The sequence below is a fragment of the Bos indicus x Bos taurus genome, chromosome 2 (assembly GCF_003369695.1).
Source record: "Bos indicus x Bos taurus breed Angus x Brahman F1 hybrid chromosome 2, Bos_hybrid_MaternalHap_v2.0, whole genome shotgun sequence".
Lineage (NCBI taxonomy): Eukaryota > Metazoa > Chordata > Mammalia > Artiodactyla > Bovidae > Bos > Bos indicus x Bos taurus.
Window position 1 is genome coordinate 6235116 of NC_040077.1, and position 25702 is coordinate 6260817.

The 25702-nt window shown below is 35.8% G+C and overlaps 1 protein-coding gene across 3 annotated transcripts in view; it reads right to left on the reverse strand.

Annotated features, from left to right (window-relative positions):
* Window positions 1–25702, reverse strand: part of PMS1 (PMS1 homolog 1, mismatch repair system component) — a 131029-nt gene that overhangs the window by 18193 nt on the left and 87134 nt on the right. For all 3 annotated transcript variants that reach the window (XM_027555522.1, XM_027555512.1, XM_027555530.1), the window contains exons 6-9: window positions 8726–8842; window positions 5456–5578; window positions 4375–4518; window positions 3338–4227 (exon numbers count right to left, since the gene is read on the reverse strand). In XM_027555522.1, the coding sequence (XP_027411323.1) occupies window positions 3338–4227; window positions 4375–4518; window positions 5456–5578; window positions 8726–8842 (1274 nt within the window). The remainder of the gene's footprint in view (window positions 1–3337; window positions 4228–4374; window positions 4519–5455; window positions 5579–8725; window positions 8843–25702) is intronic.

Below are 25702 nucleotides of genomic sequence, written 5' to 3' on the forward strand. Positions count from 1 at the left end.
TCCTTCTAGCTTCTGGGCGTTCTTATGTGCTGTTCCTACTAAACAGAAAATTCTCTACACCATCCTGATCAATTTCTATTCAGGAAGTATCTCCTGTCCTATAGATATGATTAAGCCTAACTGCTAAGTGTTTTCATAACTCGTTTCTTTAAGATTGTACTTTTATTAGTGAAAGTATTGTTTTATTTGTCATTTATCACTGTATCTGAAATGATTAGCTAGAGTACACTGGCCTTGTACACAGAATATTCTCAGTATTTCCTGAAAGTGAAGTTGCTCAGTTGTGTCTGACTCTGCGACCCATGGACTGTAGCCTACCACGCTCCTCCATCCATGGGATTTTCCAGGCTAGAGACCTGGCGTGGGCTGCCATTTCCTTCTCCAGGGGATATTCCCAATCCAGGGACTGAACCAGGGTCTCCTGCATTGTAGACAGACGCTGTACCATCTGAGCCACCAGGGACACGTAAGTATTTCCTAATTGAAAGAAATAAGGAAAGAAAAGACAGGAGAGGAAAGGAAAGGAAAGGAAGAAAGAAAAAAGGGAGGAAGGAGGATGGGGAAAAAAACTGGAAACAAGAGAAACAAGAAAAGAAAAGGAAGAATAGATGGAAGGACTGATTATCTGTAGGAGACTGCTCTCATATTCCTTAGCACTCCTTGTAGAACTTAAGACCATGGAAAAGAATTCTAAGATAAAGATTAGAAGAGAAATGGTAGTTAATGCAATTCTTGAATGTTAAACATTTTTGCTCTACCTTTTCACTAATCATGATTTTCAACCTGGTCTGCCATGATCATCAGATTCTGGCTCTGGAAGATTCTAATAGAGCTTAGACATGTAGTAAGCTCTCTGATCCCAAGAAACCTAAATTTTCTCCACAGGTTTCTATTTCTGACCTCCAAATTAAATTTAATCTTGAATAAGCAAATGAAAAATAATGTCAATCACAAGAGAGAAATCTTCTTTTCACAGATTAAAAACTCTGATTAATATCATGAACATTATTTACTATGTGCCAGTCATTTATCTTATAACAAACACATAATATATCTTATTTAATCCTCACAACAACCCAAAAGATACTGTGCACACATTTTTACATAATGCTAGAAAAGAGAGGAACTGAGGTTTGAACCCAGGTGTAGCTTCAGAGGTCTTCAACAATGCTCTTCTGTTTACCTTATGGCAATAAGAAAGAGAAAACTTTGAATTCCAGAATACTGCCTGATCATTTTTAGATGAGGTCTATTAACGATAACCCTTGTATCTTAAAACCTTGGGCCCGCAAGGAGAAACAACGCTGAGACTGGGGTAATAACTGCTGTTTTGAGGTTGAAAGGGAATAGCTACCTTGAGCTGCTGCACTGCACCTACTTCCATGAGAACTGGGAACATCTATGCTTTTTTTCCCCTATTCTTAGACAACTCTCAATTCATCACTTCCTGAACAATGTCATTTAATTTTTATGGGCTTGCTGAATTAAAACTTAAATGCTCTCATCTTTAAACTGAATGTGTCATTTAGGTAAAACTAAAAATCATTATCATCATCATCATCATAGTGTATGACCTTCATTTGCATCTTGACTTAACTTTTAAAATTTGACACTTATGAAATAATTAGAAATTTGAACACTGAAGATTAAGAAATTCATGTTTTAGAAAGTGATGACAATTGTATTATGCCTCTACTTAAAATAAGAGTATCTTAAGCAGCAAGGACCTACTGTATAGCACATGAAACTCTACTCAATGTTATGTGGCAGCCTGGATGGGAGGGGAGTCTGGGAGAGAAGGGATACATGTGTATATATGGCTGAATTGCTTTGCTGTTCACCTGAAACTATCATTGTTCACTAACTGGCTATATCTTCATACAGAATAAAAGCTTAAATAAATTAATTAAAAGAATATGTTTATCTTTTATAGATACACATTAATATATATATATCATACATAAATATGTTGAAAGAAAAAAACACAACCATCATCCCCACTAAACAAAAAGAAAAATGTAGAAGTTAACTTATAAAGGTTTTGCCAATTGGTGTTAAGTGATCTTTATTACTTTAATATTGATAGTGTTTTTACAAGACTGAATAAGCTAATAAAAAAAGAAAAACAATTCATCAAGTACCCATGTAGTTTATCACCAAATATAAAATGCAGATGACCAGTTAAACTTAAAAGTTTTTCCAGATGTCTGACATAGTATTGAGATGCCTCAGGTAATAATATATGATTGGAACTATAATTGCACTCTTTCATTTTCTGGTGAGCTAAATCACTCAAAACATAATATCCTGTGATTATACCAAGTGCCTTCAGTCAACTGGAAACAACCATCATATTTTTTTGGATTTATTCAGGTAATTTGAATTTATTATTGGGTTATTTTTATTTACTGTTAATAGGGTATTATCAGATACTGACTTAAACTTATGCAGGGAGAAAGTGTTTCTTAACATTACTTCTATTTTCTAATAGATTAGTCCAGTATTAGGGCTAGGAGTTAGTTGTTTATTACTGGGATTGGTGTCATTTTTATTGTTGAGCTTTAACGCTTTCTTAATTGGTGGCTGTTTTTAGGCCTACTATGGTGTTGTTGGATCTTACTCTCTAGTTAAGGTTGTATTCGTTTCTAAAAGGCTGTACCTTTTTAGATTAACTTTTAAAGATACAGTAGGATCTATTTGGATTTTTGGTATCTTTAAAGCTGAACATCTAAAAATAGCAAATAATATGTAGTTTTTAAAGAAGAGATCAAACCATCTATTTTACCTACTCCTCCAAACCCACCATAGTTTATAAGTTGCCAATAAATAAAAGATTTTAGAAGAAAGTCTTTTGAGTTATACTGAAGAGTATAAGGAAGAGTATTAAAATCACTGAATTAAATCTGCAACGTTATACTTTTTGTATTGTTACATGTTTTAAAGAACAATTTAAAAAGGGAATATTCAAGATCTTAAAAAAGAAACCCGGTTCTAATAGAAAAGTTTAAAAAAGTCCTATAATAGGAAGATTAGTATAAAAAAGAAATAGAAGAAAATGGTAGTCTTAAGAATGTAAAACTTTTAATTACAAACTTAAACCAGAAAGTAGTTTTATACCAAAATAAAAAACAAGCAAAAAGAAAAAAAAAGAAAGTAAAAATCTCTAAATTAACCCCCAAAAAAGTGATGTCAAAAAAGTACTCTAGGACAAGCCACAAGGTATTTTCCATTCTGCTTTTCCATAAATAAGAAGAAAAAGAAGCTTTTTCAACCCAGTGAGTCATATAGAATGGAAATATCTGAGCATTCAGGTCACATGAAAGCTCTGGAAACTTACTTCAGTTTTTCCTCTTCACTCAATGTCTTCCACAGTTCTTCAATTTGTACTGTTGCATCTTCCAAACTGGTCTTGGAATTTTCTGTGAGAAACTGAGCACGATGATCTTGAACAAAAAGGGCGCTTGCTGACATGGGTTTCTTGATTACTCGATTGCTAATTAAATCATAAGCTGTAAGCTGTCCAGATTTGTTATCTACCACATTTGAATTTTTGTCACAGGAACTTTCACAGAGATTCTTTTGTTCAGGACTTGTATTATTATTATTACTATTTACATTACTCACTAAACTTTTTTGAGGCACTAAAATTTTCACAGGTTCAATGTTTTCTCCTCTCGAGTTAAGTATATTTCCTTTGCTCCAGTCATCTACACAAATTTCCGCAGACTTCTCAGGAACTGCTGCTTCTTCATTTTCTCCACTCTCATCTCTGTGGCCTTTATTGCCATTTTCTGATTGGGCTTGCCCAACAGAATCCACAGACCAAGTTTCACTATTCTTCTCTTGGGTGTCCTCACACGATGACTTATTCTCTGGGATTTCTTTAAATGCATTTCCATCATTCTTATCAATGCTAGAATTTTCACTATTAAAATAATCATCATAATGGTCACCAATATGTACCTGATGATTTAAACAATAATTAGTGTTTTCCCCAGATGTATCATTACGCACATCATTTTGGAAAGGAATGGCTGAAGTATCAACATTTGGATAATTATTTCCAGATGTTTCCATCTTAGTAAGAAGCACATCTGTTTCTGTTGTTTTACTAACAACCATGTCAGCTGAGGAAACATCTGTTTTATTACTTTCGTAAGAATTTGTACTAGGTAGTGATCCGTAACGAGTCGTCATCAGATTTTCAAGAGCGATTAAAACAGATTCCTAAAAATACAAATTAACAAGTATTAGGGGAAATTATGAGACTAACATTAAAAACATCTATACAGAAAAGTAAATCTTTTTCATATGAAAATAGCTAGGATTGCATAAGTTTATAAATAATACAAAAAATTATCTGAAAAAGGTTACCTTATTCTGTAACAATACTTGACTTTTATCAGGTGTTAAATTCACATCTACATCAGCTGTTGGAACGTCAATTTTCAGAAAGAAAATGGGATACAAACGAGTAGATTCCTTTAGACATTTCAGATTGTAATAATGTCGGATTAGCTAGAAATACATGTAATGAAGACAAAAAATGACAGAAATATACTAAAGTATTATTATTCTTTAAAGTATTTATAAAGATAGCATTATTTAAGTAATATTATCCTTAAAATACCACCAGAAGAAGCACATTCAACTGAGAAACTGAGTGGATGTAACTGCTTATTAGGAAAAGTAGTATCTAAATACTAAAGCTCATTTAGAAGCTTTGAATTTACGTAACACGAAGTGCAAGCATGCATCCAGTGCAACTGACTTCATGGAAAAGATCACAGTGTCATGGGTGTTTTCAAAGTCCTGAGTTCAAATTCAAATTCTGTTACTTCCCGGCTATGTGGTCTAAGGTAGTCACTAACATTCAGTTTCTTCACTATGAAAGTAAAAGTGAAAGTCACTCAGTCATGTCTGACTCTTTGCAAACCCTAGGACTATACAGTCCATGGAATTCTCTAGGCCAGAATACTGGAGTGGGTGGCCTTTCCCTTCTCCAGGGGATCTTCCCAACCCAGGGATCGAACCCAGGTTTCCCGCATAGCAGGTGGATTCTTTACCAGCTGAGCCACAAGAGAAGACCTTCTTCACTATAAATAAGGATAATAATTCACCACGGAATTGTTGTGAAGAGTCATATGTAAGGTGAAAAGTGAAAGTGAAGTGTTAGTTGTTCAGTTGTTTCTGACTCTTTGTAGCCTGCCAGGCTCCTCTGTCCATGGAATTCTCCAGGCAATAATACTGGAGTGGGTAACCATTCCCTACTACAGGGGATCTTCCTAATCCAGGGATTGAACCCAGGTCTCCTACATTGCAGGCAGATTCTTAATCATCTGAGCCACTAGGGAAGCGCCATACTATAATTTTTCCTTTTCCTTATTTTAGAACAAATTATTACAAATAGTCCTTATAAGAAGCTGACAAATTACTTTTTTCTTAAAAAGATTACCTTCAATATATCTTTTTGGTGTACTGGTCGACTGTTTATAAAGATGAAACTCCTTTCTGGGGTTGAAAGACTTGTGCAAGAGTGGTCTGCATCATGCTTTGGAAGAAATCCACTTAGAAAAATCTACAATTGTAATAAATAATTATAGTATTGATATGCAATGTCAACAGTAAACATGAGTCCATGGATCTGGTTATATACATTTAAAGGTATAATCAAAATTAACAAATGGATTTTCATTTTAAGGTCTAAACAGCCATAAACTTCTTGATAACCATGTCATGAGCATTAAACTTAAATTACTGAAGCATGTTAAATTGGTGTTCTCAGCTAACTCTCCCTTCTTGCAATTTTAAGGGAAAACTGGCATTCATTAAAGTTTCATGAATACATATCTTATTGTCATAGGACATACAGTATAAATACTGCTGCTCTCTGCTCAACCCTATTTCCTACTATTTTCAAAAAAATTTCTTCCCTTATAATGTAACTTTCCTCTGGCTGTTCATCCTTTTCTTTTCAGCCACCATTTTCTGTAAAGAAGTAGCTGTTTCTATCTTTATTTTGAGTATGCCATGAAGTCAATCTGACTAGTTTTTCATTACTGAAGGAGAAAAAGATCTCTTACTCTTTGACACATTGCAATGTACTTTATCTTCATTTTTGTTTAGAAAACTATTTCACAAATGTATGAAAAGGAAGAGAGATTTAGTGAACAGAAAGCAAGGAAAATGCTCCTACTTTTAGAGATAATACAAAGAACTGTTATGAATACAGCAAAGAGCCAGACTGAAATGGTTTAAACTCCAGCTACACTACTAATATGATCTTGATCAAATTATTCAAAATACAGGCCTATAAAATTTCTTATCTGAAACAACTGGAATCAGATGTTTTATTAACCTGTTAAGAAACAGTAATAGTGAGAAATTTTCTGCCTAGGTTTGAAAAAGCAAGAGTGTCAGGGGGTTTGCTATTTTTAGTTAAGTAGAAACCATGAGGCTCCCTACCAACACAGGCTGTAGGCTGCCACCTATGTCTGTGGCTATCCCTACCCTTGGAAATAAGTGTTTAAGGAGATGGATGCATTACCAACTTTAGAACACTAAGTGCGTTACTGTCACAGAGCCAAACTGCGCCAATTAAAAAAAGTTAATACATATAGCAAGATAATCCATTATAAAATGAAACTACTTAATTAACTATAAAACTTCACAACCCTTATAAATGGTTGCATAATTTACCAAGTAATATGAGAGCCTTCTTAAAGCACCTGCTGAGCATCAGGGAGAGCTGTTCACCCTCTGAAAGACTTACTAGGCTTGTTGATGGGGGAAAAAAAAAAAAACAGAATAGGTAAGAATAAAGATTAAAATGAAGAAAACATCAGTAATATTGCTAGTGTTTTTCTTCCACACCATCTTGGTTGGCCACTGAATAAATAGTATTACTTCCAAATACTGAGCTTTAAAAATGGTTTAAGATAGATAACCTTAAGAATGAACACATGGTAAGTTATATGGAAAACTAAAATCAAATGGCAAAGTCTTATAAAATGTTACAAAAAGTGAAAATCAGGCTAGTTTGTGGGGAAAAAAAATCTCTGTAAGAGACTAAATCAGTGCAACAAAATAAAAAATAAGATAGGCCTTATAAGACTCTATACCCAAGTATCACTCAAGTAAAAAGCAAAACGAAAATCAAAGGCAATATATAAACAAAGAATACTCCCCTGATTGCTCTTCAACTATGAACCCTTCTCTCCCTCCCTTCACTTCCAGCCTTCTATCATCTAGCTTCTACCTCAATGACCAACTCCAATAGACACTTAGCTCTACTGTGTCTACCTGACTCTCTGCAGACCCTGACACCAATGGAATTCTCTCCTTTGGGAAGCATGACACTGTTTCAGCCTTCTCTTTTGGATTTTCTACTTCCTCTCTGAAACTTCCTCTTTAGGGAGATTTTCTCTCCCTTTGCTTACAGCCTATAAGGGAGATAGTCTCCCTCAGTCTCCTCATCAGACCCCTTTTTCTTGCTCTCTATCCCATCTCATTAATTTCATTCCCATCTATACAACACACACCAGTGATGCTAAGATATAGGTGTACAGCCTTTATTTCTTTCATCTCTAAATGCTCAAATTTTTTAATCTTACCACATTCAAAACTTGATAAAATATTTCAGCTAACTTCCATGCTGCTGTCTAATAGCTCCTCTTGTACTCCTTTACCAAAGTAAAGACGTCTGTCCCCTACTCAGTCTGTCAAACTAACAAGTTTCCAAGCAATGCTAATGCTGCTGGTCTTCAGACGAAACTATGACAGGTAGACTCTCTAAAGCAGAACATAGGTAGCACGTCTGAATCTCCTGTCATAAGCTTCCTGGGTTACCAGCATGGGCAACAAGTTCTAGGAAACCACAAGAACCCAGCAAAATTTAGACAGTACCCTTCCTATCCCAAGTCAGCCAAGAGGACCAGTCCAAAACGGCACTAGTGTCTAAACTATTAAACAACTATTAAGGGTGCTCTGAAAAACAGAACCCAAGTCAGATCATGGCTACCTTCTAAGGTAGAGAGAATTCTTAATACATTAATTGAGCACAAGCTCCATCCAAGACACTAATAAAATGATAATTATTAAGAACTCAATATTATACAAGAGAATAGGAGGGGAACTAGTAGCCAAGAGACTGCAACAAATTATAGAAAAGAAAAGAAGTCATAATAATGTATAGTCCATACAAGTTTTTCAACTTTTAACATGAATCTTCAAATGAAAGATGGTTACATAAGACACAGGTTCTGAAGCTAGATGACCTGAGAGTGGAGCGGGCACGACAGAGAGAGAGCAAGCAAGACTGGGAGTGTTAGTGGCCTCATCCAGCGCTACAGGGACTCAAGAGACTCTCTAGAGCCGACAGGTGGGAAAATAAAGCTGGAAGACATACTCAAGATGGGAAAGGGAAACAAAGGTAAGAGGGCTCAACTCCGTTTCTTTCATTGAGGAAAGCAAAGAGATGAAGATTCTAAACTGAAAATCACTTAAACAACTAATGTAACCATGATACTTAAAATTAAAAACAATAAACAGAAGAGATAAAAACAGGAAGTAGGGCAGGGAAAAGAGATTTAATATGAGCTTATACATCCTTTGTCATTAAAATTTTTAAAGAGACACTTCTTGTTACCTCAACCCGACAAAAAGGACATAATTAAACAGCTTCAGTGGTAAATTAGAATTATTAAAGAACATCTTTGTTGTATACCTGAGATTCTTCACAGTGGTACTGAAAGGATTCCATATTGCCCATAACAGCAGTCCCCAGAACAGACATGAGAGCCATTTTATGATCTGATACTCTAGTTTTCTGCCAAATAATTGCCTAGGGACAAAATGACACAGACAACTTTTAGCACAACTTGGATTTAGTTAACTCAAGTACTTACAAAATATATTTCTGTATTTAGCATTCATCCCTAGTTTATATTTTCTGCATCATTTATAAGGTAGCTATAGGCTATAAAGTTTGAGAGAAGCCTGGTTCTGAGTTTCAGTAGCTGTATATCCTGTAGTGTAGAGTCTATTTTAACTTACCTTAACCTTAATTTTGTTTTCTCTATGAGATGACTAAAAATACTTATCTCCCAGAGTGTTAGAAAATGAAAATATACAATGTAGATAAACACACAGGCCAGAGCCTGGCATGAAAAAATTTCATTAAATATTAATTTTCTCCCCCCTTCTAATCCTAAACTTCAGAATATATATTGCAGAGTGCATTTAAATTAAATTGCTACTTCAAGTAAACATTACTGTTTTATTGAGGATGGACATCAATGCTATAAAATTTCTGTAAACAGTTAACCTGGTATAAAAATTTAGGGTAACGCATGCTTTTTAAAATTACCATTTATATACAGAGAACTTTAAAAAAGCTAACTAAACTTGACGGACAGAAAGGCTGAATAATGGACTTGTATTTTTTTCACTATAAGCATGTAGTAGCTTAAGAGAATCATGGCTCAGACAGACAGCACTAAAGTGTGGCTGTGAAGTGCATGTTGTAACATACTGACATTTTTTCAGTTAATGAGGTTCAGTTATAGTCAAATCTCTTGAGAAACTATCAATATATAGACACATTCATTCAACAAATATTCACTTAGAAGTGTTAAATCCTACAGAAAATGTGTCAAGGGCTTAGGAGAAAACATCAACATTCAAGAGTCAGGCAGAGGAAGAGGAAGAGACTGAAAAGCACTGACACAGAGGCAAGAAGAGCCACAGGACAGTATGGTACACTGACCAAAGAGGCTTTTTAGGAAGAAGTAGGGCTTCCCTGGTAGCTCAGTGATAAAGAAACTGCCTGTCAATGCAGGAAATGCAGGTTGATCCCTGCTTCACGAAGATCCCACATGCCGCAGAGCAACAAGCCATGTACTGTGACTAACGAGCCCACGTGCCACAATGAATGAAGCCTGGTGCCCTAGAGCCCGTGCTCCGCAACAGGAGAAGCCACCACAATGAGAACCCATGCGCCAGAACGAGAAAGCAGCCACTGCTCACTGCGAGGAGAGAGACATGGCCACAGGATTTAGCAATCAGCAGTGAAAGCAGTTCTGGGGTAAATGAAGCCAAATTTTAGTTACTGGATAGTGACTCTACGGAAAACATATGAAAGGGACAGCTCTTTTAGGAAGTTTGGCTGTAAAGTGGACAGTAATAACTGGAGGCAGGTGGATCAAGGAAAGCTCTTGATGACACTCGAATAAAAAGCAGTGAGGGAAATGGGTTTACACAAGCAGGCTTGTAGAATCAAACAGAGGGAATTGAAAACGTTCTCCTTTGTTCTTTCTCTCTCCCTCTTTTTTCTTTTCTTGTAATGTAGAAAGGTTATTTGTTACTTGTCACAAAAGGTTATTTGCAAAACGACACTGATTTAAATATCTGATTGTGGAGAAAGTTTAAAAGAGAGACACTCTGACTGGCTAGATCAAAGGATCCTAGCCAAATGAATTCCTTAACATAACCAGGAACCTATGTAGGCAGGAAAAAATACTAACATTATTATACATAATAAAATGAAAGGGGAAGCAAATGAATTTATGTTGTTAACTGGCATGTCAGGGGATAGTAGTGAAGGACAAGAAGACAACAGTCCCCGACTCTGCTTCTTGATCTGTATATCTGTAAGCCACTTTTGTTTTTAGAATCTCAAAGACCAATCTCCTTGGGAAAACAGTGTAACAACGGCTCAAGAAGACAAATTACCCAATAATTAGTGTAACAGGAAACCCTTTTATCTATTCTCAGGGTTTTATTAATACTAAGCAAGTAGGAGTTACAATTTATGAAAAATTTACTTAGTAGGCACTAACTACCATCATAGAAACCGTTAATTTTCACAACCATTTCAGGCAGGTATTAGTATTTCATCTTGCAGATGAGGAAACAGGCTCAAAGAGATTTATTCACTCAAAGAATCATGATTTACACCTAACCTTTCTGGCTCCAAACTTTTACTTTGCCAATATCTCTTTCCTCACTAGTCAAAGATAGTAATAAGTTACAGCCAACTCCAGATCCTAATTGGGGATTCTCAAATAGTGTCTTTGACAAATGCATTTTCATGTATGAATATGTGATATGTTATGAAATACCCAGTTTCTTGAGAGTACTAATACATTCTCAAAATTATTTTAAAAATTCATTTAAAGTTAAATAAATAATCTACTGTTAGAAGAAGGACAAGGAGTAAAAGCAGGGTCTCCATATTAAAGAAATCACACCAGAATAACAGAAGTCCAAAAAGATTGGGAGCTACTCTCACAGCATCCTAGACCTTATTATTGATAAGATTATTGGTAATCCTTATACCTAAAGAAAGAAAGAAAGTCACTCAGTCGTGTCCGACTCTTTGCGACCCCATGGACTGTAGCCTACCAGGCTCTTCCATCCATGGGATTTCTAGGCAAGAATACTGGAGTGGGTTGCCATTTCCTTCTCCAGGGGATCTTTCCGACCCAGGGACTGAACCCGGGTCTCCTGCATTGTAGGCAAACGCTTTACCATCTGAGCCACCAGGGAAGTCCACCAGGAATCTCAGTAGAGGCAGATGGCAAATGCCTTTGTTGGTCAGTAGTTAATCCTTATACCTAAGGATTTCTAAATTTCCAATAATTTTTATTTATTAATATTCATACAAATACAGATAGGCAGTTATTTGTCCCAAAGTGCACATTAAAAGGATAGAACTAAAATTTAGGTTTTTTCTGTTGTACATGCCAATTTTTCATTATCTATTGTTTTGAAAGTGATCTGAACTAGAAAAAAAGACTTTAATTAGAAAATTTTTAAAAAGTACATGAAATCAAATGGAAAAATAAGTTGTAAAAAATTAAAAAATTAACATATAGCTTCAATGTGTATATTTTTCAACAAAAAATTATGTCTTGGTAACTACATTAACACTTCAAGAATCTAGACTCTTTAAAATTGGAACTGCTCCAGGAAACACAGGCTGTCATATAAGTATTTTTAATCTTCAATTTCATCATGTAATATATAAATGCTCTGGTTAAATTAAAATTTTTGGAGAAACTTCTAAATTTATTCAGCAAATATTTATTAAACATCTACTTTGTACTGCTGCTGATGCTAAGTCACTCCAGTCGTGTCCGACTCTGTGCGACCCCATAGACGGCAGCCTCCCAGGCTCCCCCGTCCCTGGGATTCTCCAGGCAAGAACACTGGAGTGGGTTGCCATTTCCTTCTCCAGTGCATGAAAGTGAAAAGTGAAAGGGAAGTCGCTCAGTCGTGTTCGACTCTTCGCGACCCCATGGACTGCAGCCTCCCAGGCTCCTCCATCCATGGGATTTTCCAGGCAAGAGTACTGGAGTGGGGTGCCATTGCCTTCTCCGCTACTTTGTACTAGATTCCTGGGAATCCTAAAAGCTGGGAATACAAAGATAGGAGGACAAAGTCCCAGCTTTCAAGGAGCTAAAAATACAAAAGGAGAATGAGGTATTAAAATAATTATAATGCATTGTGAAAACTGCAAATATAAAATATAGTGGGAACATTGTAGATGAAACCTAAGTCTACTTCACAGAGCAGTTGTGTGTGTGGTGAGACCTGAAAGGAGTTTGACACCCACAAGTTATAGGAAGGGCATTTGTGATCGGTAGAAGAGCACAGGCAAAGGCGTGAAAGCATAGAGATATGCCTTGCTGGAGATGAAGCTGGACAGATACCAGATAGACAAGAACAAGATCATCAATGACCTAGTACATCAGGCAAAGAAAGAAGTTTACAGTTTCTTTTATCCACAGTGCAGAATCAATGGACAAACCTAATTGGGAAAAATACCATGATCAGATATGGATGTTAGAAAGAGATCTTTGGACCTTGAGGACTTTCTGCTAAGTGAGATAAGTGAGACAAAAACAAATATTGTGTGATATTACTCATATGCAGCAGTAAGAAACAGACATGGAACAACAGACTAGTTGCAAACTGGGAAAGGAATATGTCAAGGCTGTCTCTTGCCACCCTGTTTATTTAACTTACATACAGAATACATCATGCAAAATGCCAGACTGAATGAAGCACAAGCTGGAATCAAGACTGCAGGAGAAATATTAATAACCTCAGATATGCAGATGACACCCCCCTTACGGAAGAAAGTGAAGAAGAGAACTAAAGAGCCTCTTGATGAAAGTGAAAGAGGAGAGTGAAAAAGTTGGCTTAAAACTCAACATTCAAAAAACTAAGATCATAGCATCCAGTCCCAACACTTCATGGCAAATAGATGGGAAACAATGGAAAACAGCGAGAGACTTTATTTTCTTAGGCTCCAGAATCACTGCAGATGGTAACTGAAGCCATGAAATTAAAAGATGCCTGCTCCTTGGAAGAAAAGCTATGACCAACCTAGATGATACCATATTAAAAAGCAGAGACATTACTTTGCCAACAAAGATCTGTCTAGTCAAAGCTATGGTTTTTCTAGTAGTCATGTATTGATGTGAGAGCTGGACTATAAAGAAAGCTGAATGCCAAAGAATTGTTGCTTTTGAACTGTGGTGTTGGAGAAGACTCTTGAGAGTCCCTTGGACTACAAGGAGATCCAACTAATCAATCCTAAAGGAAATCAGTCCTGAATATTCATTGGAAGGACTGATGCTGAAGCTGAAACTTCAACACTTTGGCCACCTGATGTAAAGAACTGACTCACTGAAAAAGACCCTGATGCTGGGAAAGATTGAAGGCGGGAGGAGAAGGGGACAACAGAGGATGAGATGGTTGGATGGCATCATCAACTCCATGGACATAAGTTTGAGCAATCTCTTGGAGTTGGTGATGGACAGGGGAGCCTGGCGTGGTGCAGTCCATGGGATCACAAAGAGTCAGACACGACTGAGCGACTGAACTGAACTGATCACTCCTATGTACAATCTAATAACAAACTCATAGAAACAAAGTAAAATTGGTAGTTTACAGGGCAGAAGGGTTAGGGGAATAGGACAGATATTATTTAAGAGTACAGACTTGCAATGAGTAGTAAATAAGTCCTAGTGATCTAATAAGTAATAAGTCCTAGTGATTCACAGTACAGTGAATACAGACAACAATTTTGTATTATAACCCTCAAACTTGCTGAGAGACTAATAAACCTAATTACTCCAACCACTAAAAAGACAAATTAATGTGATACACATGCAATTACTGCTACAATGGCAATCATATTATAATATAAATGTATCAAGTCAACATGTTATACACCTTAAATTACACAGTTTTGTGTCAAATGTATCTCAATTAGGAAAAAGATCTCTGGCAAGAGTGATTTAGTGAGATCTTAAACTAAAGCAATATGGATTAAAAAACGTGACTGTAATATTTCAACTCAGAGAATCTCAAATGTTACTGAGCACATACAAAATGGATGAGGTTCAGAGTCACAAAATATTCTCATAGGCACTGAAGATGGTGTGTTATTTCTGGCACACTAGATGCAACAGTGCTGCTTTCTCTTCCACTCACAAAAACACAATGGAATGCAAGTCAGTAAAAGTGGTATTTATAAGATTACTTCTCTAATTTTTTAAAAGATAAAACATGTGCAAACTTTAGTATTCTACTAACATTAACACCATGGCTAAGAAATACTGGACCAGGTAACAGAACTAAGCCACAATGCTAAGAGTACAAGACAACAGAGATAGACTGAAGGGCATGAAATAGACTTGATGTGACTTGGCGACTCACTACACATGACGAGGAAGGAGAATCGGGAATGTGACTGAATCCGTAGTACCTGAAACAGTGTCAAGTACTTAGAAGGGTCCAGTAAACAATTTGCTGAAGGAGTGAGCAAATGAATACATTTTTCTAAAGTAATCCTAATGGCGTTGAAAACTAGCTCTTTGTGCTTAAATATTAAGACTGCTGGTCGTCATAACACTACATGGATCTCTATTATTTTAGGAAAGCCAAAGCAGCCTTTGCTTTTCTTTCTTTTCTTTAAAATAACAGTTTCATTACAATAGAATTGGCACACGATTCAATTTAAGTAAACAATTCAATGGTTTTTAGTATATTTACAGAGTTGTGCAACTAAATCACCACAATCTAATTTTTCAGAACAATTTTACCACTGCAAAAGGAAACCCTGTACCCATTAGCAGTCATTCCGCATGTCTCTGCACTTCGCCTGAGACCATCACTAATCTGTCTTTATAAATTGCCTATTTTGGGTATTTAACGTAAATGGAATCATACAATTTTTCTGAGTTGCTTAGAAATTTAGAAATACTAAGTTTCTTCACTTAGCATAACTTTTTCAAGTTTTATCTTTGTATTAGCAATTCATTCTTTTTTTAAAATCCAGTTTTATTTAGCTACATAATGCTGAAGACCTTATAGATTGTCTCAGGAGTGTCTTGTAGTAGTGATACAATTTAATTTGCACAAAAGGGTAAAATATAAAATATACGAATTTAATTTTGAGTTTATAGTCAGGGAAGAAGCTAGCATAATTAATATTATATGATCTAAAGAAATAATAAAGCTAACAAATTCTATAACTCAGTGTGAATCAGTCAAGTTAATTAGCATTATTTAGTTTATACAGTCACTATTTTTGGTTTTGTCTCCTTTTATTTTCATGCCACCAACACCTCCCCTCTGGTAATCACCTATTGGTTCTCCATGAATCTTTTGGCTTGGTTATGTGTGGTCTTTTGTTTTCTAGGCTCTGCATTTAAGTGAAATCATAGTTTCTCTTTCACAGTTTTATTTCTCTTAGCATAAAACCCTCTATATCCATCTACATAGTTGCAAATGGTAAGATTTCATTCTTTTCTCATGGCTGAGTAGTATTCCAACGTGTATACATACTCCATCTTCTTCATCCACTTATCTGTCCGTGGGCATTTAGGACCCTTCCATATACTGACTATTGTAACTAGTGCTGCAACGACAAAGGGGTGCATATATTTTGTCAAGTTAATGTTTTTATTTTCTTTGGAAAAATACTCAGAAGTGGAATAGGTGATGTGATAGTTATTATTTTTAATTTTTTGAGAAAGTTCCATGCTGTGTTCCTTAGTGGCTGTACCAATTTACATTCCCAATGGCAGTGCATGAAGTTTCCCTTTTCTCCACAACCTCACCAGCACTTGCTATTTGTTGCTTTTTGATAATAGTCTTTCTGACGGATGTGAGGTGATATCTCATTGTGGTTTTGGTTTGCACTTCCCTGATGAATGGTGGTTTTCAGTGTCTTTTCAGGTGTCTGTTGGTCATCTATATGACTTCTCTGGAAAAACATCTACTCAGGCCCTCTGCCATTTTTAAATCAGGTTATTTGTTTCTGATGTTGAGTTCTTTGTATATTTTGGATATTAAATACCTTATCAGATATACTGTTGACAAATATCTTTTTCCATTTGATAGGAAGCCTTTTCATTTAGTTGATAGTTTCCCTTGGTGTGCAAAGCTTTTTAGTGTAGTCCCATTATTTTACTTTTGCTTCTGTTTTCTTGCCTGAGGAGAGAGATCCAAAAAAATATTGCTCAGACCAATGAATGTGCTGCTTATGTTTTCTTCTAGGAGTTTTATGGTTTCATATCTTACATGTAAGTCTTATTCATTTTGAGTTTATTTTTGTAAACTGTGTGAAAAAGTAGTCCAGTTGTTTCTTTTGCAAGTAGCTGTCCAGTTTTCCCAACACCATATATTAAAGAGACTATCTTTTCCCTGTATATTATCTCCTTTGCTGTAGATCAAATGGCCATATACTGCTGCTGCTACTGCTAAGTCACTTCAGTCGTGTCCGACTCTGTGACCCCATAGACGGCAGCCCACCAGGCCTCCCCATCCCTGGGATTCTCCAGGCAAGAACACTGGAGTGGGTTGCCATTTCCTTCTACAATGCATGAAAGTGAAAAGTGAAAGTGAAGTCGCTCAGTCGTGTCCGACTCTAGCGACCCCATGGACTGCAGCCCACCAGGCTCCTCTGTCCATGGGATTTTCTAGGCAAAAGTACTGGAATGGGGTGCCATTGCCTTCTCCTGGCCATATACTTGTGGGTTCATTTCTGGACTCTATTCTCTTCCATTGATCTTTGTGTCTGGTTTCATGCCAGCATCATATTGTTTTGATTACTGTAGCATTGTAGTATAGGGTAAAATCAAGGAGCATGATAACTCGTTTTGTTCTTCTTAAGACTGTTTTGGTTATTTTGTCTTCTGTGTTTCCATATAGAATTTAGAATTATTTCTTCTAGTTCTGTGAAAAATGCCACTGGTACTTTGATAGGGATTGCACTGATTCATAAACTGCTTTGGGAAGTGTGGTCATTTAAAAATATTGATTCTTCCGATGAATGGGCATGTTTTATCTTTCCATTTGTTTGTGTAGTCTTCAATTTCTTTCATCAGTATCTTATAGTTTTCAGAGTCCAGGTTTTTATTACCTCCTTGGTTAAATTTATTTCTGGGCATTTTATTTTTTTGATGCAATTGTAAATGGGGTAGTTTTCTTAATTTCCCTTTCTGATACTTTACTGTGAATGTATAGATATGCAACAGGTTTATGAAAGTGAATTTTGCAACCTACAATTTCATTGAATTTATTTATTAGTTTTAGTAGTTTTCTGGGGGCATCTTTAGGATTTTTTATATATAGTATCATATCATACACAAAGAATTAAAGTTTTACTTCTTTCCAATATGGATTCTTTTTCTTATCTAATACCATGGCTAAGACTTCCAATCCTATGTTGAATAAAAGTGGTGAGAGTGGGCAATCTTGTCCTGTTCCTGATCTCAGAGGAAAATCTGTCAGATTTTCACCTTTGAGTATGATACTAGCTGTGAGATTGTTTTGTATGGCCTTTATCAAAGTGAGGTACATTCTCTCTGTATCTACTTTGTTGAGAGGTTTTTTTTTTTTTTTTTTTAATCATACTTGAATGTTGAATTTTGTGAATAGCTTTTTTTGCACCTGTTGAGATGATCATATAATTTTATCCTTCAATTTGTTAACGTGGTATATCACACTGATCGAAGCATGGATACTGAATCATTCTTGCACTTCTGAGATAAATTACATGTGATCATGGTGTATGATCCATTTAACATATTGCTAAATTTGGCTTGCTAATATTTCATTGAATATTTTTGCATCTATGTTCATCACTGATACTGACCTGTAATTTTCTTCTTTTTCTAGTGCTTTTGTCTGGTTTTGGTATCAGGGTGAGGCTGGTCTTGTAGAATGAGTGTGCAAGCATTCCTTCTTCCATTATTGCAGACAGTCTGAGAAGGATAAGTGTTAATTCTCTTTTAAATGTTTGTTAAAATTCACCTGTGAAGCTGGCTGGTCCTGGACATTTGTCAGGATTTCATGCCTTTTTAATGGCTAAATGATATTCCCCTATATGGACATACATTTGAAATATTATTGCCTCTTCTTATGGACATGTGGGTTACTCCCACTTTTTGACTATTATGAAAGATGCTGCTATAAACATTCATGTACATGTTTTTGTGTGACATACATTTTTCTTGTGTATATACCTAGGAGTGAAATAGCTAGGTAAAGTGGCAACTCTGTTTATTTTTTGAGAAACTGCCAGACTGTAATCTTTTCATTTGCTCCACACATCTTTGTGTTTGTGTTTATGTGTGTGTCAGTGTAAAAAAACACAGAGGTGCTGGCTTTTGCTATTATGGCTATTATTTTAAGCCAGCCAGGAGCTGCTGATTTAAGGAACAGTGCTTAAAACAAGAGAAAGTAGGTTCAGATTCTGAATAATCTGCAACTGCATAGAAATTAAATGTCATCTTCTTCACACCTTCTATGTCACAAGTTATTTTTAACAAAGAGTAGCTGAGCAATAAAAACTTATTCACAGAAAATTTCTCTCTTTAAAGCTATGCTAGCTCTGTGAGTCATACATATGTACAGAATGTATTTAAAATGAGTAGCTATGAAAATATTTCAAGAAAACTAATGTTTTCAATTTCCTGCACTTAATACAGCTATAAAACCTGTGATATTTCTAATGGAAACATATTATGTATTTTAGTTTGTATTAGTGATGTCTCAGATATAAATCTTAACTGCTGATTAATGCAAATATGCTAATGCACTGCCTGACCTACTAAGAAGTTAGTATACAGAATTGTAAAATGATCACTTGAGGAAATGGGTTCTAAACAAGCTATGAAACATGAGAACCACTGAATGTGAAAAAAAGAATTTAAGTACATACTGCTAGTAGTTCCAGAGCATTATTTCACACTGGGTAATTATTGCATCAGATCAAGCGAGCTGATTAAGAAGCATTTTCTAAGTATTTATAGTTAGGCTAACGATAAAGAAGTCTGCCAATAAATTAAACTTTCACTATTACTTAGGCAATTAAGATTCATTTTAAAAATGGGACTTATTATTAAAGAACTAAACAATAAAAGGTAGTAATTAAAAGCTAAGGATATAGAAAATAACAGAATTTTTAAATGCTACATTTTTTACAGCAAAGTTTTTAGTTTGCTTTCCCCACCATTTCATGAATCCTGTATTATTTTCTAAAATACAGATCTGTTCATTTCCTGAAGTTTTTCATATATTCTGCCATTAGGCTGATAGCTTAACATGTTCTAAAAATACACACACATACCCCCATATGTTTTCTATCTAGGTCACACAAAGCTGGAGCATCTGGATGTGCCAAGTAAGAATCTGACTCTAGTCAGTATGATGACAGAGCAAAAACATCTCAATAAAAAATATATTATTACATGCATACCATGTAATTGATTGAAGTTACCCAAATATATCTTACCACTGTTTCTACTTCATTGACATACACTATCTGAAGCTAGATGAGAATATTCAGTATTTAATTAGTAAAGCTCAACTGTGAAAGCAATTTGTGATAATGAGAAAAAGCAGGTTACGCAAAGATAATGCACAATTAACCAAAAACTGTAATGCTAATAAGACTGCCTGAGCAAAGGTGAATCCTAGAATATGAAATCATATATATATTGGTGAACTGTGCAACCAAACTTTTCATGCAAATTATCTGGAGAGATGTACTAAGAAGTTCATGTTTCAATCTCTTAAAAGTCAGAAGTATTAACTACTTCCAAAGTCTTACTAGTTAATGTAATTGGATCTGCATATATTGCTACCTACTCTTGGACATATATTTGCACTGAATGGTTCAAAAAAGAACAGGAGCAAAAATACAATGTAAGAAAAGATTCTTTTTATACTGGCAATATAACAACATTAACTACTGAAGCTTATAGAAACTTTATTGTTGAATGTTTTGAGTTCGGTGTAAAATTAATATTATTCCATCATTATACAAATACTATTGTTAAAAGAATATCACATTCTATTAACATAATAAGCATTAATATAATTTGATTCTTACTAAGTAGCCCAGTCCAGTGTTCTTGCCTGGAGAATCCCAGGGACGGGGGAGCCAGGTGGGTTGCCATCTCTGGGGTCGCACAGAGTCGGACACGACTGAAGCGATTTAGCAGTAGCAGCAGCAAGTAGCCCAGAGTTCAAAACTGGTAAAATTTATTTAGAACATTCAAAATTTAAAGCCTCTTATGCAGGAATTCCCTGACGGTCCAGAGGTTAGGACTTGGTGCTTTCAATGAAGGGGCCCAAGTTCAACCCTGGTCGGGGAACTAAGATCCCACAAACCCATGGTACAACCAAAAAGAAAAAAAGATAAAGACCACTCCCTCCCCCTTTAAGAAAAAGAAATAAAATCTCTAGTGCCTACTTTACTCTGCTTATTGTTTATTTTATATTCATGTTTTGGAATACAGTATGCATAGTATTTTTTCATTCTACCTATTTCATACTTCATGTAAAAAAAAAAGTCAAAAATTTAAGCAAAAACTTGAAAACATAAGTTACATTTTGCATAACTTTCAAAGGGAGATTGCAGATACTCTTTATGGTCTTTAAAGCAAGAAATATTATTTCCAATTGCTAATCAAATCTTATCTACATCAGAAATGTTTTTCTTGCCCATAACCTCTTACACATACTCTGTGCAATTGCCTGGACTACTGAACCAGTTTGTTCTGTTACACAACTACAAAACATAATTGGGTCCATTCTCCAAATGCCATAAGAATTATCATTTTCTGTTAAGTCTCCTTCTAAATGTCCTTAAAGTTTTTACAATAATTTTTTACATGGACCATTTTTAAAGTCTTTGTTGCTTCCATGTCCTGGCTATTATAAACAGTGCTGCGATGAACATTGGGGTACACGTGTCTCTTTCAATTCTGGTTTCCTCAGTGAGTATGCCCAGCAGTGGGACTGCTGGATCATAAGGCAGTTCTATTTCCAGTTTTTTAAGGAATCTCCACACTGTTCTCCATAGTGGCTGTACTAGTTTGCATTCCCACCAACAGTGTAAGAGGGTTCCCTTTTCTCCACATCCTCTCCAGCATTTATTGCTTGTAGACTTTTGGATCGCAGCCATTCTGACTGACGTGAAATGGTACCTCATAGTGGTTTTGATTTGCATTTCTCTGATAATGAGTGGTGTTGAGCATCTTTTCATGTGTTTGTTAGCCATCTGTATGTCTTCTTTGGAGAAATGTCTATTTACCAACCTAGATGTCCATCAGCAGATGAATGGATAAGAAAGCTGTGGTACATATACACAATGGAGTATTACTCAGCCATTAAAAAGAATACATTTGAATCAGTTCTAATGAGGTGGATGAAACTGGAGCCTATTATACAGAGTGAAGTAAGCCAGAAAGAAAAACACCAATACAGTATACTAACGCATATATATGGAATTTAGAAAGATGGTAACAATAACCCTGTATACGAGACAGCAAAGAACAGTCTTTTGGACTCTGTGGGAGAGGGAGAGGGTGGGATGATTTGGGAGAATGGCATTGAAATATGTATAATATCATATATGAAACGAATCGCCAGTCCAGGTTTGATGCACGATACTGGATGCTTGGGGCTGGTGCACTGGGATGACCCAGAGGGATGGAATGGGGAGGGAGAAGGGAGGAGGGTTCAGGATGGGGAACACATGTATACCTGTGGCAGATTCATTTTGATATATGGCAAAACCAATACAATATTGTAAAGTTAAATAAAATAAAATTAAAAAAATAAATAAAGTCTTTGTTGAATTTATTACAATATTGTTTGTATTTATGTTTCGGTTTCTCAACCATGAGGCATGTGGGATCCCAGCTCCCTGACCAGGGACTGAATCCACACCCCCTGCACTGGAAGGCAAAGCAGTAACCACCGGACCTCCAGGGAAGTCCCTACATGTCCTTATTTTGTTTCCATTCACCACCTGGCAAGAAGTTCATATTCTAAAGTAAAGTGCACAAGATTCTTTAGAATTCAGACTCAACCTTTCCAGCCTCATCTCTTACTTTCCTATAGAAGCTTTCTCTGATCTCTCATGACTCCTTAACCTTGCATATGCTCTGAATGCTTTTGCCCACTGAGGTCTTTCTCAAGAACCAGTTCTAAAACCACCTATTCTGAAAATCCTTTTTGAATCCAACCAGAGTTTAATAACTGCTTTCAGATTACTTGTATTCTTAATCCTGTTTGCAAAGATCTTTCAGATCGGTCTTTCTGATCAGCTCTTTTTATTGTTGTTGTTGTTGTTAAGTTGCTTCAGTCGCGTCTGACTCTGTACTACCCCATAGACGGCAGCCCATCAGGCTCACCCGTCCCTGGGATTCTCCAGGCAAGAACACCGGAGTGGGTTGCCATTTCCTTCTCCAATGCATGAAAGTGAAAAGTGAAAGTGAAGTCGCTCAGTCGTGTCCGACTCTTCGTGACCCCATGGACTGCAGCCTACCAGACTCCTCCGTCCATGGGATTTTCCAGGCAAGAGTACTGGAGTGGGGTGCCATTGCCTTCTCCGCAGCTCTTTTTAATATATATTTATTTATTTGGCTGTTGGGTCTTAGTTATGCATGTGAGATCCAGTTCCCCAACCAGGGATAAAACCCAGGCCCCCTGCATTGGGAGCACAGAGTCCTAGCCACTGGACCACCATGTTAAGTCTCATCTCGTCAGCTCCTTAATCTTGGATCTCTGAGGCAATCATTACATCCTCCCATATTTAACCAAACAGAAAAGGTTATTTGCAAGTCAAGCTGGTACTGCTTTATATGATATTTGATTTCAGCTTTTCCTCTTTATTTGCACTGAATAGAACACCTTCCTATTACATTTTGTTTTTCAAGAGACTTTTTCTCTCCAAACCGACTCTTTCTTCTCCCTAATGTGTTCTAAAGGAAGCCACCCAAACCATCTCTTCTGCAATGCAACTCCATCCTTTACAGGCTTCTCTAGTTTTTCTTTTTTCAGATCAAGACCAATAACAGACAGAAAATTTAGACAGAAAGTCAGTAAGGAAACAAAGGATTTGAACAACAATACAGATCAAATGGACCTAACAGATATATGGAGAACATTCAACCCAACAGCAACAGAATACACATTCTTCCCAAGCTCAAGAGGATTTTTCTCAGCATAGATCATATGTTAGGTCACAAAACAAGTCTTAAAAAATTTTTAAAGCTGAAACATACCAAGTACGTTTTCTGATCACAATGCAATGAAACTAAAAATCAATAGAAAAAGGAACACATTCACAATATGTGGAAATTAAACAACATACTCTTGAACAACCACTGGGTCAAAGAAAAAATAAAAAAGAAAGTTATAAAATACCTTGAGACAAGGGAAAATGATAATACAACATACCAAAAGTTAAGGGGGCAGCAAAAGCAGTACTAAGAGGTAAGTTTGTAGAAAAACACTTACTTTAAAAAAGAAAGATGTCATATAAACACCCTAGCTATATATCTCCAAGAACTAGAAAGACAAAAACAAACTAAGCCTAAAGACAGGAGAAGAAAAAAATAAACATTAGTGTGGAAAATAAACAAGATATAAAATAGAAAAAAACAACATAAAAAGAATCAACAAAACCAAGAGTCGGTTTTTTTAAAAGAGACACAATTAATAGACCCTTATTAGCTAGTCTAAGAAAAATACATTCAAATAAAGAATATTGAAAGTGAAGAGATATTACAACCAATATCACAGAAATAAAAATAATCATGAGACAATATTAACAATTATATGACAACAAACTAGATAATCTACAAGAAAGGCTCGATTCCTAGAAACATTCAACATATCAAGATTAAGTTATGAAAGAAGAAAAAGCCTGAAGAAACTTATAACTAGTATGAAGCTTGAATTAGTAATCAAATACCTTCCAAGAAAGAAAATTCTAGGATCAGATGGCATCACTGGTGAATTCTACCGAACATTTAAAGTAAAATAAATTCTTCTCAAACTCTTCCTAAAAACTGAATAGGAAGGAAGAGGAAGGAAGGAAGAAAACTTCCAAATTCATTTTATGAAGGCAGCATTATCTTGATATCAAAGCCAGACAAGAATATTATCAGAAAACAATTGATCAACATCCCTGATAAATACAGATGCAAATGTTCTCAACAGAATACTAGAAATCAAACCAACAGCATATTAAAAAGATCATACACCACAGTCAAACAAGATTTATCTCTAGGATGCAAGGATGGTTCAACATATCCATTTCAATTAATGTAATACACCATATTAACAAAATAAAGGATAAAAATCACATGATCATCTCAACAGATGCAGAAAAAAACCTTAGACAAAACTGAAAGAACCTTCACAATTAAAAACATTCAACAAACTAGGAATAGAAGGAAGTGATGTTGCTCAGTTGTGTACAACTCTCTGTGATCCCACTGACTGTAGCCTACCAGGCTCCTCCATCCATGGCATTTTCCAGGTAAGAGTACTGGAGTGGGTTGCCATTTCCTTCTCCAGGGGATCTTCCTGACCCAAGGCTCGAATCCAGGTCTCCTGCACTGCAAGCAGACGTTTTACCTGCTGATCCACCAGGGAAGCCCACGGAAGGAAAGAAATTCAAAATAATAAAAGCTGTCTAGGTAAAGCCCACAGTACTCGGCAGTGAAAAACTGAAAGCTTTACCTTTGAGCACAGTAACAAGGGCAAGGATACCCATATTGCTATTTCCATTCATCAGAGTTCTAAAAGGCCTAGCCAAAGCAATTAGGCAAGAAAAAGATAAATCAATAAAAGGGATCCAAACAAGAAAAGAATAAGTGAAATCGTCCCTGTTTCCTGATGACAAGGTCCTATTTCTAGAAAACCCTAAAGACTCCATAAAAACCCTGTTAGAACTAATAAATTCAATAAAATTACAGGATACAAAATGAACACAAAAATTGGTTGTGTTTCTATTCACTAACAATGAATTATCTGAAAAGGAAATTAGAAAAACAATCTTTTTAACAATAGCACAGGAAGAAAAAAATACTTAGAAATAAATTTAATGAGGGGAAAGACCTGTATGATGATAAAAACTACCAAATGAAAGAAACTAAAGATGATGCAAATGGAAAGGCATTCTGTGCTCATGTATTTGAAGACTTAACATTGTTAAAATTTCTATACTACTCAAAGTGATCTACAGATTTAATGCAATCTCTCTCTTTTTTTTTTAAACCCAGTGGTATTTTTTTACAGAAGTAGAAAAATACAATTCTAAAACTCATATGGAACTATAAAAGAGCATGAATAGTCAAATGATTCCTGAGAAACAAGA